Source organism: Megascapheus bottae, chromosome 10 (assembly GCF_031878675.1).
Source record: "Megascapheus bottae isolate mThoBot1 chromosome 10, mThoBot2.hap1, whole genome shotgun sequence".
Classification (NCBI taxonomy): domain Eukaryota; kingdom Metazoa; phylum Chordata; class Mammalia; order Rodentia; family Geomyidae; genus Megascapheus; species Megascapheus bottae.
In genome coordinates, this window is record NC_143518.1 from 42,896,424 (window position 1) to 42,910,763 (window position 14,340).

At 44.3% G+C, this 14,340-nt stretch overlaps 1 protein-coding gene across 1 annotated transcript in view; it reads left to right on the forward strand.

Annotated features, from left to right (window-relative positions):
• Window positions 1-14,340, forward strand: part of Capn8 (calpain 8) — a 54,746-nt gene that overhangs the window by 33,463 nt on the left and 6,943 nt on the right. Inside the window, exons 11-16 of the mRNA XM_090339908.1 lie at window positions 2,850-2,861; window positions 7,019-7,230; window positions 8,510-8,546; window positions 10,021-10,089; window positions 12,605-12,662; window positions 14,171-14,235. Coding sequence (XP_090196034.1) covers window positions 2,850-2,861; window positions 7,019-7,230; window positions 8,510-8,546; window positions 10,021-10,089; window positions 12,605-12,662; window positions 14,171-14,235 — 453 coding nt within the window. The remainder of the gene's footprint in view (window positions 1-2,849; window positions 2,862-7,018; window positions 7,231-8,509; window positions 8,547-10,020; window positions 10,090-12,604; window positions 12,663-14,170; window positions 14,236-14,340) is intronic.

Genomic DNA, 14,340 nt, shown 5'->3' on the forward strand with positions numbered 1-14,340 from the left:
GGCCACCTAATTTTTGACAAGGGAGCCAAAAAAAATAGAATGGAAGAAAGACAGCCTCTTCAACAAGTGGTGTTGGCAGAACTGGTAAGCACCTGCAGAAAACTAAAGTTGGATCCTTCTTTGTCAGCCTGCACTAGAATTAACTCCAAATGGATCAGAGACCTCGAGGTAAAAGCTGACACACTGAAAACTTTACTAGAAGGAATAGGAGACACACTAGGCCTCCTTGGCACAGGTCAAAACTTTCTTAATAAGGACCAAGAATCACAAGAAATCAGAGAAAGGCTGGATAAGTGGGACTGCATTAAACCGCAGAGCTTCTGTATGGCAAAGGACATAGCTAGTAAATCAATTAGGAAGCCTACAGAATGGGAAAAGATCTTCGCTAACCATACAATGGACAAAGGCCTCATATCTCAAATATATCAACAGTTCCCTGTGCTTCTTGACCCTTGGAAGTAGGTGATCATTTTGGAATGAGGCAATGAGCCAGAATGGCAGCAGTGCAATTTGACTCAGGGACAGTGGTACCAGTTCTACATTCATAAGGCCTACTTTACACAGACAGATCAACAAAATATTTTTTTGGAAATAGCTTTGGTGTGGCATGGTATTTGAGCTCATAAATAATATCTAAAATGTATTAGGTTTTCAGAGATCAAATTGTAGTTACTAATAAACTATTCTAATGTGTGTATGATCTCTGGTCCTTCTTTTTATGGCCAGGAGCATATAATTCAGAGCATGACATCTGTGAATACTAGCTGTTTTAGAGTCAAAGTTGAGAGAATGAATGTTGCCAGTAGCTGGGATTGTTAAGAATAGTTGAATGCCCGTAGCTGGGATTGTTAAGAGAAGTTGAACATAATGTGAACAATTTGGGTCTAGGGAGTAGATGGAGTAGTAGGGAGAAGCTGAAATGTAAGGAACAGCATGATTAGTATGGAGAATCTGTGGCTTGGGGAGTAGTTGGAATGGGAGTATATGAAAAATCAGGAGTAGTAGAAGTACTAGAGTAGCTGGAGTAGTAGGGAGAAGCTGGGGTGTAAGAAATAGTTGGAGCTTGAGTATAAGGGTAAGCAGAAATAGTAGGGAGAAGCTGGGTTTCCTGGAACAGTAGGGAGAAGCTGGGCTATAGGAAGTAGCTAGAGCTGGACTATATGGAAGAGCAGGAAATGTAGGGAGAAGCTGAGGTATAGGGAGTAGATGTGGTTGCAGGCAAAAGCTAGGACTATAGGACATAGGAAACAGCTAGGTGTTAGTACTAGCTGGGGTAGAGTAGCTGGGGTATAACAAGCATATGAAGCTATAGGGGACAGCTAGAATACAGAAGCTATAGGGGATAGCTAGAATATAGAGAAAGCTAAGGAAGCAGTGTTACCATACTCTTATCCCTGTGTCTCCCTCCTCTCTGTCTGGACCTGGAGTCCAGTTAGATATTGAAAATCTGTCTCTGACTGAGAAGCAGCCATAACCTCAGAAGGCTAAAATACTCTCCTTCTTGCCCCTTTATCTTCCTGTAGTGACAGCAGGCTTCTGTCCGGTAGGCAGCCTGTCATTTATACTTAGGATCCTGCATTTCACACTTGACTGCCCTTTCCATCTCTCTGTGGGTCTGCTTTCCTGCCACTCAGCTTTTGTCTGGCTCCTTGGTGACTCTTGGCAGAGTGGACTCAGAACATATTGACCACAGGATGGTGGTCGTGTTGTTGGTGGAAAAACAGCCAAGGTAGTTAGGTAAGTGACTGCTGGGTTAGGGAAGGCTTTTAGGCCTGCACAGAGGAGAAGGTTCCTGCCAGCTCTTTGCTTACCCAGCCAGCAAGGTCCTCTGCATAGGTAAATTTGGTTTAAAACGTGAAATTTAGAGGCACAGTAGTCAGTGCTCTGTCTCTGTTACAAGGATCTGGCTGATCTTAACTCCCCTGAATTTAGTCATTTCTAAGGGCTATAGGCAGTTGTTCAGCTTGCCATTCCTGGTTTTTTTTGTGTGTGTGTGGTTTTTTTTTTTGTTTGTTTGTTTGTTTTTTTTTTACCAAACAGACTCTGTGACAGGGTAAGAGGAGGGAGAAGGACACAGTGAAGACTAGAACATGACACAAGAACCCAGCTGCCATTCTGCATGTGTGAGCTCATCTCTAATGGGAGTCAACATCTTTAGTTATAATAATAGAGCTTTATCAAGCTAAGCTAGTGAGGAAGAACTGAGCATCTTAGGTAACCAAAGTAAGGGGAGGAGACGAATGATTGGGACAAAGGACTCACTTACTACTTGGACTTTCTCACACATTCTATCACAAGGGTTGATGCTACTCTCCTGGCTCAGAATTATTCACTTCCTAAAATCACCAACATGAAAGATGGGCCTCCTTTCCTTAGTTTCATCTTTTTTTTCAATATTAGAGAGGCATCTGATAGGCCCAGCTTGGGTCACATGCCTGTTTTCTGACCACTCACTATGGCCAAGGGCAGAATCAATTATTGGCTCACGTTGAGTGAAATCCCTTCCTCTGGCTAAGTCCTCCATCTGGGAGTCTATTGATTTATAAGAAGACATTAGCTCTTAATTAAACTCCCACTCTGGAGGGATTTTGGATTTTGGCAGATTATACAATTTGAAAATAAAGTTAAAAAAATAGACTCTTCTGCTACTGGATATCTGGAACTCAGCAGGCCTTAGATGGCCTTGGAATTCATTAGTGACTTTCTCAGCTCAGAAATGTTATTTTCTCTCTTTAGCATGCACTTTCTCTTCTTGATTGCAATCTGTCTGCTAGACATGGATGGTTGCACAAGCACACATGAGGGACCTTAAGCTCTTGGGAAACCTACCTTTGTCTTCTGTCCTGCAGGTTCCCAAAGAGGTACGTGAGTCCTGTGCTGAGAGATGTCTTCCCTTGGTAAGAAAGAGCTTGTCTGTCTTTGAGACAGGCTCTCAGCCTTGTCTGCTTCCTGTGATGGAAGCTGGTTCTCCTGTGGACTCTGAAGTCTGGTAAGATGGTAGCTCTGAGAGCTGATGAATACAAGCCCAAATTTCATCTGTCGGGTCCCAAAGGAGAGGAGCATGTATCATCCTTTCCCTTACCCATGTGCCTTGTGGTTTGATCTGAACAAAGTGATTAAAACACAGAGTAGACAAACAGAAGAGATGTTCTGATTAGAAAAGGAAGTACTAGTTTTATGTTCTTGGCTCCTAAATTTCTTGAGCCCTTCAGTAATATATGCCTGGGTTAGGGAGTCATAGGGTCACTATCACACTTACGTGGTTACATTTACCTCTATGTCAATTGATTAAAGATGGAGTCTCTGTGGCACTCTTGAGTGGGGAGCTGCATGGCTGGATGTAAGAGCACAGCCAGCATGAAGTAAAGCACCAGGGTATGCCAACCGCATGGCTATGTCCTTGGTTGCAACCAGGGGAGTATTTACAATGAATGTAAAGGCCAGTCTGTATCCCAGATACATTGTAAAAGAACCATTGTGGTAAGAGGACCCAGGCATGATAGGTCTATAAACAATCCAGGTAACTCCAATTTCAACCATGGTTGTACTCTGGGGCTTCCAGTTGTTAGTATCAGTTGCACTAACCATATAGTTGTGCATCTGTCCAACTGCAGACTTCCCTAATCTCCCAGGTTTTAAGGTGTGGCCAGTGGGATAGCATACCACATTTAGATCAATTTACAAGTTTAGGCCTATGCAGCAGGCCAAGGCTATAGCCAACTGGTCTACCTTTTCCTTGACTCTCAAGTGCATGTTATTATTGAGGGAATACAAGAAAGTATTTTAAACTAAACCTGAGTTAAATCCAGTTCATGTCAAATCCATTTCATGGGGGTTCCCACCACAGAGGCTCCATTTATATGAGGGGTTATATGCACACATGGTAGAAGTCTTCCAATAGCATTTTGCAAGGTCCTGAGTGTGTCCCCGTGGGTTCTATTTTGCTATTATCAGGGACTCTTCAGACAAATCCTTGGCAAAGTTGAATTTGCCTTAGAATCCTCTGGAGGGCTTATAAAAGCAGGTTGTTTAAAATTTCTGGTTCTGTCCTGCCCCTCGTAGCTTCTGGGCCCACACTGAGACTTACCTTTATTAAGTCATGTCAAGGGAAAATGTGAGGATCTAGGACCCATGTAGGTCTTTGGTTCCCTCTTTGGCATATTAGACTTTCTCTCCTCTGCACCACCCTGGGATTCTTGCTGGAACCTGACTCGTACCTTTCCCAGTAAAATCCAAATTAGAACTTGCAGTTCCATTTTAATTATACCAAGTACTTTTTCCTGATAGGACTCTCTTCTCCTCTTGCTATCATCAGGAATAACAATAATATTGAACTCATGACACTTAGGTGTTGGCCATGATTCAGCTGTCATGCTTCTGGCTTTCTTTTTTTCATATATTTTTATTATAATTAATAGAAGGGTTACATTATGTTCACCAGATAGAAGGTACATTGCTTCACATACATTGATACCCTTTCTCATGTCTTGGTCCCAATATCCCTCCCCCCACCCCTGCCCCTCATCTTGTTTTCCTCCCTTCCCTATCTGAGTTCAAATAACCAAATACACATATATACAATATATCAGATAACAAAGTGAAATACTGTAACAATATGAGATAACCAAGGGAAAGCAAAAGGGATGAGAGATAACATAGTACATTAAGGATAACAATCACTCATTATATGGATTTTGTTTCTATAGCCTAGAGGTCCTTTCATTTAGCGTCATACTGTATGGCCTTATGTATCTAGGTTTTGCTCTATTGCAAATCTCTGCTAGAAGAGTCCAAGGTTTCTACTGATTATGGCAAATGAGGGAAACCATTGAGCCTATGTTCCTTTGAGTCTGGCTTACTTCACTTAATAAGATTTTTTCTAAGTCTTTCCATTTCCTTACAAATGGGGCGATATTGTTCTTTCTGACAGCAGCATAGAATTCCATTGTGTATAAATACCACATCTTGTTGATCCACTCATCAACTGAGGGACATCTGGGTTGGTTCCATATCTTTGCTATGGTAAATAGTGCTGCAATGAACATCATTGTGCTAGTGGATTTAGTATGCACTTGTTTCTGGACGGTTGGGTAAATGCCAAGTAGTGGAATTGCTGGGTCATAGGGGAGCTCTATGTTCAGTCTTTTGAGGAACTGCCATACTGCTTTCCATAGTAGTTGAACGAGTTTTCACTCCCACCAGCAGTGTAGTAGTGATCCCTCCTGGCCACATCCCCTCCAGCATCTGTTGTTATTAGTTTTCTTGATCCTGGCCATTCTAACTGGAGTGAGGTGGAATCTCAGAGTTGTTTTTATTTGCATTTCTTTTATTACCAGAGATGTTGAGCATTTCTTCACGTGTCTATAGGCCATTCTTATTTCTTCTTCAGAGAAGATTCTAAGTCTTTGGCCCATCTTTTGATGGGATGGTTGTTTCGTTGGAGGTTAGTTTTGGAGTGATTCAATTTTTTGAGCTGTTGATATAGTTTAGATATGAGGCCTTTGTCCGTTGTATGGTTAGTGAAGATCTTCTTACACTCTGTAGGCTTTCTAGTTAATTTGCTAGCTATGTCCTTTGCCATACAGAAGCTCTGCAGTTTAATGCAGTCCCACTTATCCAGACTTTCTCTGATTTGTTGTTTCTTGGTCCTTATTAAGAAAGTTTCAACCTATGCCAAGGAGACCTAGTGTATCTCCTATTGTTTCTTGTAAAGTTTTCAGTGTATCTGCTTTTACTTTGAGGTCTTTGATCCATTTGGAGTTAATCCTGGTGCAGGGTGACAAAGAAGGATCCAACTTTAGTTTTCTGCATGTGCTTAACCAGTTCTGCCAGTACCAGTTGTTGAAGAGGCTGTCTTTCTTCCATTCTATTTTTTGCTCCATTATCAAAGATTAGGTGGCCATATGTCTGTGGGTTAATATCTGGGTCCTCAGTTCTATTCCATTGGTCTTCAAATCTGTTCTTGTGCCAGTACCAAGCTGTTTTGGTCATTATATGCTTCTGGCTTTCTTATGTTTAAAGTATAAATATTTTCAGGGTGAACCCCAAAGTCTGTGACTGCCCTAGTGGCTGGGTGAGCAGGGACTGCTTGGGGGAATCCTTGGGAGTCTTGGACAGGACAACAGGACCTGAGGAGTAGGAGGAGATTGGTGGCCTTGCTTTTCTCCTTTGATCAGTAGAACTATGAGCCAACAAGGATCTGATGGTCACAAGTGGACAGTGAACAATTCAGGATGAGAATTCTGTCTCTGGGCCACACAAAACTGACAGCTTGACAGTTTGGCAGCACCTGTCATAGGCATTGTGATGGGGATGGATGGTAAAGGTACAGTCCAAAGAGAAGTCTCATTATAGCCACAACAATGTGGATACCTGTGTTTTCAAAACCCACTGCAGTCACTAATTAGCCTGTGTCCCACAGCAACATCTCCCTCTTTCCCCACAAGTACATGGGTGACAGGATCATTTTCCCCCTTTTTCAGAGGGGAGTGAATATCCTGAGGAAGCCAAGAAAGGCCTCAAGCTGGACCTGACTGTGGTTGTTTCCTTTGCTTATCTACTCCATAGCTGCAGCATGCTTCCTTCAGAGCAGCCTGACCACTTTGGTTACCCTTCAGAACAAGCTGCCCTTCTGATGGCTTTTGCAGGATTGACATTTATTTCTACAGGCTCAGGTCTGTACTGAGAAGGTCAATGTCACACCTACAGGGATAGTTGCAGCTTAAGAGTCTGTTAGAATTCCAAGGAAAATATCCAAAGAGAAACAGCCCACATTAGAGTCCTGGAATCATTTCTTCATTTAATGGGGGGAGGCAAAGGGTTTGGCCAAAGTCATACATCAAGATCAGTGTCTCCAAAATGTTCAGAATATACCTGATGACTGACACAGTGACTTCACGGCAGAAGACAAGGCATCCTGATCGTTGGTACGATGGTAACAATGAATGATCTTAAAATCAACAGGCTCTTACCACTCAGGGTTTGGGGAAAAAATTGATCTGCTTTTTCCTTTGTACAGTTGGAGAGTCATACAGATGTGCATCTGGGCTGGGACTTCTTCCTGGGCCACCAGCCCTCCACCCGGTCCAGCACCTACATCAACCTGCGGGAGGTGTCAGGCAGGGCCCACCTGCCACCTGGGCAGTACCTGGTGGTGCCATCTACCTTTGAACCCTTCAAGGATGGTGACTTCTGCTTGAGAGTGTTCTCAGAGAAGAAGGCCAAGGCCCTGTGCGTCTCCTTTCACTCTGTTATCAAGGATGGTTGTTGAGTTCACAGGGAGCAGAGGGAAATGCTAGGTAGAGGAGCTGGGCCCCATTCCTGAGTGACTAGCCCCTGGTTGCAGCTGATTCATCCAGGAGGAGTTTGTGAAACACCTAGGCGCGTAGTCCCTTCTCTGCTGCCCCCTTCACTTTGTTCTATAGGTCAAAAAGGAAGTGCCTTACATAAAAAGCCAAGGCCGGGAGAAAAAGCATGGAGAGCCACTTGGTTAAAGGGGTTCCACCATCCAGCAGGGGACCCAAGATCCAGAGAACAGTGTCTAGGATAGAGCCTCGCCACCTCCCCTCATACATACCCCACTAGCACACACACACACTGCACACACCATAATACACACAACCCACATACCATAAATACCACCCATGGAGCACCGTACACACATAACACACACCATGCACAACATGCACACACAGCACACAATCACACACATAGCAAACATGTATAACATACACTGTGTGCCCACATATCTATAATATAACCATACAACATACATGTCCGATGTACATGACACACACACAACACCTAGTCCACATAGCACCCACACATACCACATAGTACACTTCATATATATGTATATGCATACACACATGAGCACACTGTAATACATACCACATATCTGTACACAGTATACCCGTACATACTCATGAATCTTTTACATACCTCTGTACCACACAAAGACATACTCCAGATATATCATACACTACCCAATTGCCATGGAAGTTCTAGAATACCACATACCTCGCCATATATTCTATCTGTCATTCTACACGTGTCACATACTGCCTATGCACAGCAGCACACACTGTATACATGCATGTGTTTAAGAGCCAAGTTTCCTGCTGGCTCATTCTCCAAGAGGCCATTTCCACAAGGGTTCTTATAGTAAGGTTCTCCGGGAAAGAGAAGAGTGGCCACTGAGGTAAGGTGGTGAGAAGATTCCCCAGATTTGGGGGAATTGTGAGGATTCTTCAAATTTGGGGGAAGCTAAACATTCTAGATCCCACTGGAGCTCTGTTGCCCTTGAAGCTTTTGTCTCTGATGAAAAATTCAGGTTGAGGTGAGAAGTGGGGAGTGAGGGAGGGAGTCTGTTCATGCAGTTTTCAGGAATGGAACATCTTGTGTGGAAAGGTCGGTTCCCAAGATGGTCAAAACCTTCCAAAAAGCATTGTGCCATTGGCTGAACTTTTCACTGTCTCAAGTCTGGTTTATTTCTTTCTTTGCATTTCAGGGAAATTGGAGATGTGGTAGCTGGAAACCCACATGAGGTATGCAGTCTTTTAGCACGCTCAGCTCTGACACTGCTGTATGGTAGCTCTGTTATATGGCTTTCTTTTTTTAAATGGATTTGTTTGAGTTCTGTATATATTATCTGTCAGATGATGGCATTTCTAGGCCTTGGCTCTTCCTGATGAAAATGAGCTAGAAGAAGCAGTGGAATACAACCCTTGTAATGCATCCCCACCCTTGGAAGAGAGAGCTTAGCATCTCTCACAGCCAGTCAGGAAACCACTCACTGTGTGCTTGAGAGTTCGGTATAGGATAGTCAACCAAGAAAATAGATCCAGTGTTTGTCCTTGGACTGATCTCCAGGCTTTTGGAGAACCAATGATAGGAGTGTATGAGAAAAGAAGAAGAAAGCTACATCTTTTCTAAGCTTGTGTGTGTGTAGTCCTAGGGGTGTTGATTTTTTCTTCTGATGTGTGAAGCTTCCAGACATCACTGTCACACTGTGTCTGCAGACAGGGCACTGTGGCACAGGACTCAGAAGTACGGAAGTGCTATCTTTATAGTGCTCAGGCATGACATCCCTCTACTGTCCATCCAAATGGATTGATGTATATCTGGATGAAGATGCCACACAAAACACGCTGGTGGCTGAGCTCATACTTATATTAAATAGTTGCTTATATTAGTAAGCAGCCTAGGGCTATCTTGTGCCTTTTGGATTTATCTTAGGGATGGTTTTGGAAGAACTTGGTTTTCTAGAAACTCTTTGAGCCATCTTGGGAAGTTGTGACTTTTTTGTCCTCTCTGTTAGTGACAGTTGTGAGGAAGGGGGGCACTTTATGTTGACTAAAATCCCTGTTATATCAACAAGCCTCTGGCTAAAGGCATCTGTATAATGGCTTGTAATTTTCAAAAGACTTTGACACAGATTTGCTCTCATTTGATGCTCAAAATGACCTAATGAAACAGGTCTAGTTAATTTTAATATTAGATTTAAGACAATGGATCTTCAGAGCCCTTTGGGATCCAATGAGTGCCTAATCTGCTATATCAGTCCTGGTTCTAGCTATGTGTCTTTGTTCTTAATTATTTTTAAAAATCATGTTCTTCTTTGAGAATTTGATACAAGCCAGGGAAACACATATAAACATGCCCTCCAAATTTCATGCAATTTCTGGAGCTTATGAACTTTGCTAAGAAGTCGGTGGAGCCTGACTTTGTGTTGGCCTTTCTATTGTTCTCTGAAAATGATTCAAGGTTGAAATTAGAAATACAGAGGTGGTAGGGCTCACTTCCCCTCACGTTCATAGAGAAACCCCATCCCTGGAACAACATCCCTGCTGGATTATAAAGATTCAGTCTGGGACCTTGAATGGTCCTCTTGTCTTCCACTCTAAGCCCCCAAGTAGCCTGTGTAGTATGGGGCACAATAGATACTAATTGATGGAAGGATGAAGTGAGTCTTTCATTCAACAATTCCTATTTTAACTTTGCAACTGTCCTTTCTCTTAGCCACATGCCAGTGAGGTGGATGAAGGAGATGAGCAGTTCTGGAGCCTGTTTGAGGAGTTGGCAGGGAAGGTAAGCAGAAGGTGGACAGCTGCAGCTTCCACACTGGGCCAGAGCATACTTAAGAATGCTCAGGTCACAGCTGTCTGTATTCCCTCCCATGTCATGAACTACTGAGCAGGAGGCTGCTTTCTCTGGGGTCCCCCATTTTGGGGCCTGCCATTTGTCACTTCATCCTGTCTGAAGAAGGTGGACCTTTCCTGCACTGCCAGGAGACAGTAATCATCACCCTGAGGCCACTTTTCTTGCTGTGTTGACTGACTTGAGAAAATAGAAAAGCCGAATCTCTGAATCCTGCCAGAGCTTTTCTGTTTGTAAATTGGCCCTGATAGATGGAGCCTCTGACTCACAAGCTAGGGCAGCAAAAGCTCTCTAAATCGATATCCTTCAGAGGTGGAATTGCCCAGCTTCAGCACGCAGCAGCTCGGTTAACCTGGCAAGGGATTGGAAAGGCACCTGGGCTGGCTACGTGCCCACATTGCTCCCCATGAAGAAACCTGCCTATTGCTCAGCCCCTTGCCCCCGGCCTGCTGGTTGGGGCTCTTTTTGGTAGATATGTGGTAGAGTTGACCCAGGAATCATTGTGTCTTCTCTGGCCCCCTAAATACTGACTGGTGTTGCTTTTGGGGGGATAGAGGTTGATAAAGTGCCTAAAAGGACCCTGAAAAGGGAAAAAAAGCAATGCTCTCTACTCCCCAGGGAAACTTAGAGAGACTTTCTAGACCTAAGGCTAGCATAGAAGCTGGGTGTTGTGCATTTCAGTAGTTCCAGCTACTCTAGAGTTTGGGGCAGAAAAATTACTAGAACCCGGGAGTTCAAGGTCAGCCTAGGTAATACAATAAGACCTTGATCAAAAAGAAAAAAAAAGAAAGGAATAGAAGTAAAGCCATTAGAAGCCTTTGCAGGAAAGAGAACCTTTGAACAATTCTGCCCTGCCATTCCAGGGAGTATCTGAAACCATGAGTCAGTGTGTTTTAGGAGAAGGCTCAAGCCAGAACTTTTGTTAATAAAGTCTTGCTTCCTTAACTGAACAAGAGACTGCATTTTATTTAGCACTTCCAAGGGATAGAAAGGAGAAGCTCATTTGTGGCCTGTGGCTGAACCCTTCATCTTGTTTTTCTATTGTCCCTGCGAAGGAGACAGCACTGTTCACTTGGGAGCTCTGCTCATGAAGTCACAGGGCACAGAGAGGTTAAAGAGCAAACAGCCAAGGGCACACAGCCTTGTGAGGGTCAGGACAAAGGTCTAACTGTCCATTCGGGATCTCAGCTTCTTTTCTGGCAGACAAGTGCCTTAGTCTGGAGGCTTCCCAGAGGGACCTCAGGTGTTACAACCTGGGCCCAAAGGAGGCCAGGTGTCCTTGCAAGAGATAGTTCTGAGTGCAGCTGTGGTCTCCCTTCTCAGTGCTGGGGCCTGGAAGGATGGGAGAATGGGGAGCAACTAAACCATGGCCAAAGGTGAGAAGGGGGAAGGAGTCCAGATTGGAGCCCAACTCAGTCCAGCGCACCTTCTTTATACCTCTTTTTCCATTTTGCCTGAGGTACAGCTTCTGTTCAGGGTCAGGGCATGGATATTCTCTCAGAGTTGGGAAGGGCTATCCTGCCCTTCCCAAAGTCTTCATCCACTCTGAAGTGGGCTCCTGTATGGAATAGCACCCCTCCTCCCATAGGTACAGTGGGAAACCCTGGCACTCGGAAGTGAGACAGTCACCACTCTGCACTCAGTAGCCAGGAGCCCTGAGTTGTTATATCAGGGAAATGGCAAGTGACGTGGTGAAGGTAGGAAGTGTTTTGCAGTTTACCTAATCATCGATCATGGGCTATAGTTCACATGCAGACTTGCATGAAGGTTTACACACTGGGGTGTGAGGCACACCTGGGATGGCTCCAATTATTGTTATTTGTCGCACTTTGTTCTCTGAGCAAAACTCCATGAGAGACAGCCTGGGGCAGGCCCCTGTGCAGCTGGGTACTGCATTCATGGCATCAGCACACACCCTGCCAGGCCCCGAGGGACCTCAGAAGAAACAGGGAATTTGAAAACTTCAAGGTGTCATATGTCTTTTCCTTCCTTCCTTTTCCCCACCCCTCTCTCCTTCCCTCCCACTCTCTTCTTCCCTCTCACTCTTCTTTCCTTTTACTCCTTTCTGTCTTTTCCCTCCCTCCTTCCTTTCCTATTGTCCTTCCCCACGTGGCTGGCTGACTTCCTTCCTTCCTTCCTTCCTTCCTTCCTTCCTTCCTTCCTTCCTTCCTTCCTTCCTTCCCTTCTTACTTTCCTCTTTCTGTTTTTTTTTCTCCCTCCCTTTCCTATACCAGGAATTGAATCTAAGGTCATGTACATGCTAGGCAAACACTTTACCCCTTAAATCATACTCCCCTCCCCCAGCCCAAGAGTAACATGCTTTTAAAATCACAGGGCCAGAAGGTGTGGTGTCTAAGTGTGGAGGAAACACCGCTTTAATTTAATGTCTGGCCACGGGCAGGCAAGGTTAAGTTCTGATGTGTTTGCATTTGGGTTCCTCTTCTAGGAGTCTGAAATCAGTGCCAATCAGCTCAAGAGAGTTCTGAATGACATATTATCCAAACGTAAGTCCCCGAGGGCCTCTCAGAAAGCTGATGGGCACCTTTGAGAGATGATGGGGTAAAGTGGAGCAAGGGGGCAACTGAAATGGCCAAAAGCACTCAAGGTGAGATGTGGCTTTGGCCTCTGACACCATGAGTCCTCATTCTGGCCTGCAAAGCAGGTGCAAGGAAGCAGGAGGGGCTATGGAGGGGATGCTGAGCAGAGGTTAGGGTGACACTGGAGATTAGACTACCAAGAAGGCACGATTTCAAATGTAGTTATTTTCTGGAAGTGATGAAATTGGGCTGTGGGGGACTTGTGTAATGCTTTCATACAAAATTAGTAGTGTCAGTTTTGAAGAGACATCTGCAAGTTGCAGATCTTTGTTGTTGTTTCTCTAGGGAAGTGGGGTGGGAGGGATGACTGATTGCTTTGTCTTGTCCTTGGTTTCCAAAGTCTTTAGACTCCAACAAGCCTCAGAGGCTGTCTGAGGGTTAAATTGCCCTTCTGAGGAAGCCTCATACTTTCCCTTCAAGACTTGGGTCCAGGGGAGGGGCAGGGAGCTACATTTGTTTCCAGCACAGGTATGGGCCAGGTATGTCCTCCAGTTCTCTAGGTTCTCATTCATCTACTGTGGCAGGTCCTGGAGTGACCTGGTGGAAAATTGGCATCGCCTAGTTTCCTCCTCTCAGAGCTGGGCATATGACTAGATGGCCCTCAGGGGCTCAAAGTCTTGAGCCTGGTTCAGGATGGCTCTTCCATTCTCTACTTTTCTCATGATCTTGTTGTTGACAAGAAGATCAGAGTGAACAGGAGTGGACTGCAGTATCTTTGGTACTGACTTTGGTTCCTAGGAACGTAGAAGATGAGGGGTGGAACTCCTGAAATTTAGCAAATAAAGGATGATGCCATCATGGAGCCATTGTGTGTTGTGAAAAGCACAGATGGGGAAGCACCTGGCTTGTGTTTGAATCCAAGCTGTGTCCACTACTGGGAGTGTGACCTTGAACTAATGAGATCACTTCCTTGAATCTCGATTTCTCTATCTATAAAATGGGGACACTAGTAGCATCTGTCAAATGGGATTATTCTGATAAGGAGATGTGCAAAGGCTTAGAACAATCCTTTGTTAATAACAAGTTAGCTGTGTTATAGACTACGTGGCTGGGCTAAGACTTCATGTGTCTTGTTTCAATTAAATCCCAACCAGTCCTTCAGGGAAAATATCGTCATCATTGTTGTTTTTATTCTCATTTAGATAGAAATAAGGCTCAGAAATATTAGTCCTCTCAAGGCTGTGCTCCCCAGGAGCAAAGCCAAGGTTCAGAGGTTGAACTGCCATGGTGGTATTGGTCTATACTGCATCTGGGACACTAGGAGACTTAGAATATCTGTTCTGAGCTCGCCATGGTGCTCTTTCTTTTGAGCGGAGTCCATGTTCTCTTAGATGCTCTCCTGTTGTAGAAGTCATGTATTTCCCCTGTCTTCAAACAATTCTGATTCTCGCCCTCTTTGCTACTTGAATATCTAGGAACAGACATAAAATTTGATGGATTCAATATCAACACTTGCCGGGAAATGATCAGCCTGTTGGATGTATCCTTTAAATGTTTGTAAAGAGTCCAGTAAAAAGAGAAAGCAGGAGAGAAAAGGAGGAGAATGGGAGAAGGGAAGGAAACAATCATTGAACACACATCAGGA